Below are 6,000 nucleotides of genomic sequence, written 5' to 3'. Positions count from 1 at the left end.
TCCGATATCTTATCCAGCAGGGCTTTTCCACTGATCCAGCATTGATCCATTATTTGCTCAGGCAAGGAAACATCACTAGCCACAAAGTAATGTACAAAGTTCCCCAGATCGGGTAGAGAGAGGGTAGAGTATGTCGATATGAAGTGTGTACAGAGAAAGAGAAAGGAAAGCCAAAGAGGGGAATCCCCTAGTTGGGACTAAAACCCTCACACACCTAGCAAGCTAGATGTCATGCTTCATCATATGGGTTTGCTCCTCGCTGAACTGGCGCTGCAATGTTCAGCTGGCACCCACAAGGGGGCTCTTTAACGGAGATCTTTAATCCCTGCCATATGGTGCATGCGGGTGTGCGGGGAAGAAAGGGGTGTAGTCGTGAGAGATGTGGTGAAACTAAAAAAGGTGGGTCAGTCCACAATGAAATTTATTGGAGTGGCTGGCGCCCTTGGTTAAAATAGTGGGAGGGGAGATAGTTGCTACTGGTAATGTTGGGCAAGATATCTACAACCCCCTGGTGTGGTCAACATGTTTCATGCCTACGCGGCATTTCATCAGGACCTAAGTGGGACGTACTACACAGTGAAAATAGTATAAATGATATAAAGGTTTAAAATTGGTCATACAACCTTATGCCATGAGGTCATAAAGGGGCAGGCAAGAGAATCCTGCTCAGTATGAGTGACCTAGAGAAAAATACATAACAAAACATAGTGAAGGTTTGTCTGTTTGTCAAACTCACAGGCCACACACTGAAAAGACATACTCGTATTTGAAAAACCCAAACCAATAGGTTAGAAAAATTCTTGCATTGACATTAAGCTGTGCCTGCTTAGTAGAGCACACAATCATTTATCATGCACAGATTAGTTTAGTGGTGAGAGGCTAAGGAACACTCAATTCATAGTTGGGGGGCACAATGTAAGTGATCTTACCCTAAGGGAGATCGTGAGATGCCCCGCAGTCTGCTCCAGTGGGACCTGCACGTAAAGGTCAGGAACCTGGGAGGGGAGCAAGACAGTGTTGATGACACACCGTCATCCATATCTTCCCATAATGAAGTTATTTGCATCATGGGTGTAAAGACTCGTAAGGAGGAAAAGACTCATGCGGAGGAAATCCAACCGACCGGCCATTGGTTTGCCTTCTGGAGCCTGAACCGATCAGAGGAGCTGGTGAGACAACCCCGCGGTCAAGACTGGCGAGCGGACCATGAAACAGCGAAAAGCGACCCCGCAAGCCCAACGGGCGTAAAGGTCAGAAATCACTGAGACGATGTGCCACACCACCATCGAGGCCACCGGGGACCAAGCCATGCTCGTGTTTAGTAGGAGGCATAAGGTAAACATGGGCGTGTAGGTAGCACTCCCAAAGCATGCGCAAAACCAACTACGGCCAAAGAGAGCGGAACGCACTGATTCAAAAAGTCGAGCCACTTACCCGGATAGCGTGCGGTCAGAGCCGCTAACACCTACCCCCACCGTCTGGTCAGGACAGAGCAGCTGGTCATCTGCCTGGTATCCGTGAGCGGTATTAGTAGCCCAAGTCTCGCCGAGTCCGCGTGGGGGCGGGGCCTCAGCAGGTATTCGCGCATGCGTCGCAGTGTGGAGCTTTTCAACCACTGAAGCAGTGCGGTCGGGATGATGACGGTACTGGTTAGCGGCCATATTGGAGGTAAAGAGTGCGTGAAGGGTCCGCTATATCAGGTTGGAAATAGTTTAGACAGAGTTCAGTCATATTTGGCTTGGTAATAGCGATGAATACGGAAAAGGAATTGCCGTATTTTGGATTTTATATAACACCGTGTGTGGACTGAACAAAGTGTCAAGGGAGGTATACATGCACAAAAAGGGTATCATCAGTAAGGCGGAGCCTCATCAGATATTCGCGCATATCTCACAATGTGAACCTATTCAACCACTAAAAAGGGCAGTCAGATGATGACGGTGCTACGTGGCGGCCATATTGGGGGTCAGAAGTGAATGAAAGGTCCGCTAAGTCAGGGTGGTGATTGATGGTCAACTTGTACATTCAGAATACAATCATATATGGTAATAGAGGTGGATACGGATGAGTAATTTCCGTATTAAGAGTTATGTATGACATCGTGTGTTGTTATTTGCTAATCAGGATGTCAAAGGAGGTATAATTGGCACAAAAGGAGTATCTTAAGCAGGGCCAAGATTAAAGATGTTAACGTGACAATACCGACCATGGCACACAATCATTCAACCCAACAATATCAAGGCGAAGACGATGTACCCATCTTTGTTCAATTCTGAACAGGGCTTGTTGTGAAATGTGGGGATGGGACTCCAAGACTACCCATCTTATGTTGTCTGCCTGATGACCATGCTGGGTGTAGTGGTGAGAAAGATACCCTCGTTTCTCCAGGACACTAGGGATGTGCTCCGTCTGATAGACAACATCAATGGGAGGGAGGGAGTTGACCTCCTCCTGACATTAGACGTAGAAGCGCTGTATACCAGCATCCCACAACAGGCTACGCTAGACGCAGTCGAGTCTACTTTACTAAAGGAAGAGTGGCACTCGCCTACGCCTGTTCATTTTATACTGGCATGTGCTACCATAGCATTAACCTAGAATTTCTTCCAGTACGGTACCCAGCTTTACCACCAAGTCAGCGGGACCTCGATGGGTTCGACATTTGCTCCTAGCCTAGCATGTATTTATATGGCTACCTTTGAAGAGGATGTCATCAACTCTCCTAATAACCCCTTCAGTGACAATCTGACTATGTGGCGAAGATATATAGACGATATCTTCGTACTATGGAGAGGTACCCGCATGCAATGTGAAGCTTTCTGTACTTGGATTAATCTACAGAATCCCTTTCTCAAGTTCACCAGTACCATTTCAGACACGGCCATTCCCTTCCTAGACCTGCACATTAGTCTTGGACCGGATGGGTTGAAGACTACTTTGTACCGCAAAGAGACGGATAGAAACAGCCTCCTTCTCTATGGGAGTCATCACCCAAGAGCCTTAAGGGACAATTTGCCTTTCGGGCAGTTCCTGCGAGTCCGCAGGAATTGCACTGAGAAGACTGACTTCAACCATGAAGCAAGTATCCTACAACACAAATTACAGGATAGGGGGTATCCTACACGACTGTTACGCGACTCTCGCAAACGAGCTGGTAACAACCACAGAGAGGCACTGTTGGAGTCTATTCCTAGAGAAGCTGACAATGCGATCACTTGTGTGACCTGTTTCACTAAACATTCCAGCCATATTAAGAAAATTATCAATAGTAATTGGCACATCTTGAACTCAAGTGATCTTGATATTCCACCACCTCGTTTTGCCTTTAAACGTACGGCTAATCTAAAAGACTCTCTCATACACACACGCCCAAAAAAACAGAACAGTACAAGTCAAACCACACTATGGGGCCAACCCCCAGTGACAGGGCACTTCCCGTGTGGTGGTTGCGTGGTTTGTTCTCAAACACGCACCATCAAGGAGATCACGCTCACAGAGACTTTCAAGTGGCAATTACGTAAACACACGAATTGTAACAGCACCAAGTGCATTTATCTCATCACTTGCCCCTGCAGCAAACATTACTTGGGGATGACCATGAGACCGGTCAAACTCCGTATCATGGAACACAAGAGTAACATCAGATGTCTGAAAACCCACACCAGGCTCTATGAGCACTACACCCAGCATGGTCATCAGGCAGACAACATAAGATGGGTAGTCTTGGAGTCCCATCCCCACATTTCACAACAAGCCCTGTTCAGAATTGAACAAAGATGGGTACATCGTCTTCGCCTTGATATTGTTGGGTTGAATGATTGTGTGCCATGGTCGGTATTGTCACGTTAACATCTTTAATCTTGGCCCTGCTTAAGATACTCCTTTTGTGCCAATTATACCTCCTTTGACATCCTGATTAGCAAATAACAACACACGATGTCATACATAACTCTTAATACGGAAATTACTCATCCGTATCCACCTCTATTACCATATATGATTGTATTCTGAATGTACAAGTTGACCATCAATCACCACCCTGACTTAGCGGACCTTTCATTCACTTCTGACCCCCAATATGGCCGCCACGTAGCACCGTCATCATCTGACTGCCCTTTTTAGTGGTTGAATAGGTTCACATTGTGAGATATGCGCGAATATCTGATGAGGCTCCGCCTTACTGATGATACCCTTTTTGTGCATGTATACCTCCCTTGACACTTTGTTCAGTCCACACACGGTGTTATATAAAATCCAAAATACGGCAATTCCTTTTCCGTATTCATCGCTATTACCAAGCCAAATATGACTGAACTCTGTCTAAACTATTTCCAACCTGATATAGCGGACCCTTCACGCACTCTTTACCTCCAATATGGCCGCTAACCAGTACCGTCATCATCCCGACCGCACTGCTTCAGTGGTTGAAAAGCTCCACACTGCGACGCATGCGCGAATACCTGCTGAGGCCCCGCCCCCACGCGGACTCGGCGAGACTTGGGCTACTAATACCGCTCACGGATACCAGGCAGATGACCAGCTGCTCTGTCCTGACCAGACGGTGGGGGTAGGTGTTAGCGGCTCTGACCGCACGCTATCCGGGTAAGTGGCTCGACTTTTTGAATCAGTGCGTTCCGCTCTCTTTGGCCGTAGTTGGTTTTGCGCATTCTTTGGGAGTGCTACCTACACGCCCATGTTTACCTTATGCCTCCTACTAAACACGAGCATGGCTTGGTCCCCGGTGGCCTCGATGGTGGTGTGGCACATCGTCTCAGTGATTTCTGACCTTTACGCCCGTTGGGCTTGCGGGGTCGCTTTTCGCTGTTTCATGGTCCGCTCGCCAGTCTTGACCGCGGGGTTGTCTCACCAGCTCCTCTGATCGGTTCAGGCTCCAGAAGGCAAACCAATGGCCGGTCGGTTGGATTTCCTCCGCATGAGTCTTTTCCTCCTTACGAGTCTTTACACCCATGATGCAAATAACTTCATTATGGGAAGATATGGATGACGGTGTGTCATCAACGCTGTCTTGCTCCCCTCCCAGGTTCCTGACCTTTACGTGCAGGTCCCACTGGAGCAGACTGCGGGGCATCTCACGATCTCCCTTAGGGTAAGATCACTTACATTGTGCCCCCCAACTATGAATTGAGTGTTCCTTAGCCTCTCACCACTAAACTAATCTGTGCATGATAAATGATTGTGTGCTCTACTAAGCAGGCACAGCTTAATGTCAATGCAAGAATTTTTCTAACCTATTGGTTTGGGTTTTTCAAATACGAGTATGTCTTTTCAGTGTGTGGCCTGTGAGTTTGACAAACAGACAAACCTTCACTATGTTTTGTTATGTATTTTTCTCTAGGTCACTCATACTGAGCAGGATTCTCTTGCCTGCCCCTTTATGACCTCATGGCATAAGGTTGTATGACCAATTTTAAACCTTTATATCATTTATACTATTTTCACTGTGTAGTACGTCCCACTTAGGTCCTGATGAAATGCCGCGTAGGCATGAAACATGTTGACCACACCAGGGGGTTGTAGATATCTTGCCCAACATTACCAGTAGCAACTATCTCCCCTCCCACTATTTTAACCAAGGGCGCCAGCCACTCCAATAAATTTCATTGTGGACTGACCCACCTTTTTTAGTTTCACCACATCTCTCACGACTACACCCCTTTCTTCCCCGCACACCCGCATGCACCATATGGCAGGGATTAAAGATCTCCGTTAAAGAGCCCCCTTGTGGGTGCCCGCTGAACATTGCAGCGCCAGTTCAGCGAGGAGCAAACCCATATGATGAAGCACGACATCTAGCTTGCTAGGTGTGTGAGGGTTTTAGTCCCAACTAGGGGATTCCCCTCTTTGGCTTTTCTTTCTCTTTCTCTGTACACACTTCATATCGACATACTCTACCCTCTCTCTACCCGATCTGGGGAACTTTGTACATTACTTTGTGGCTAATCTATCGGACACGTACACTGGACCCCTGAAAACATTGTC

General features: G+C 47.3%; 1 protein-coding gene across 1 annotated transcript in view; it reads left to right on the top strand.

Annotated features, from left to right (window-relative positions):
* Positions 1-1,067: 1,067 nt before the first annotated feature.
* The window catches only part of NPFFR2 (neuropeptide FF receptor 2), a 181,635-nt gene continuing 176,702 nt past the window's right edge, over positions 1,068-6,000 (top strand). Inside the window, exons 1-2 of the mRNA XM_078677821.1 lie at positions 1,068-1,169; positions 2,842-3,082. Coding sequence (XP_078533947.1) covers positions 1,068-1,169; positions 2,842-3,082 — 343 coding nt within the window. The remainder of the gene's footprint in view (positions 1,170-2,841; positions 3,083-6,000) is intronic.

The sequence above is a fragment of the Lissotriton helveticus genome, chromosome 2_1 (genome assembly GCF_964261635.1).
Source record: "Lissotriton helveticus chromosome 2_1, aLisHel1.1, whole genome shotgun sequence".
NCBI classification, from domain to species: Eukaryota; Metazoa; Chordata; class Amphibia; order Caudata; family Salamandridae; genus Lissotriton; species Lissotriton helveticus.
The sequence above is the reverse complement of the archived record's forward strand: the minus strand, read 5'-3'. Positions and strand labels throughout refer to the sequence as shown.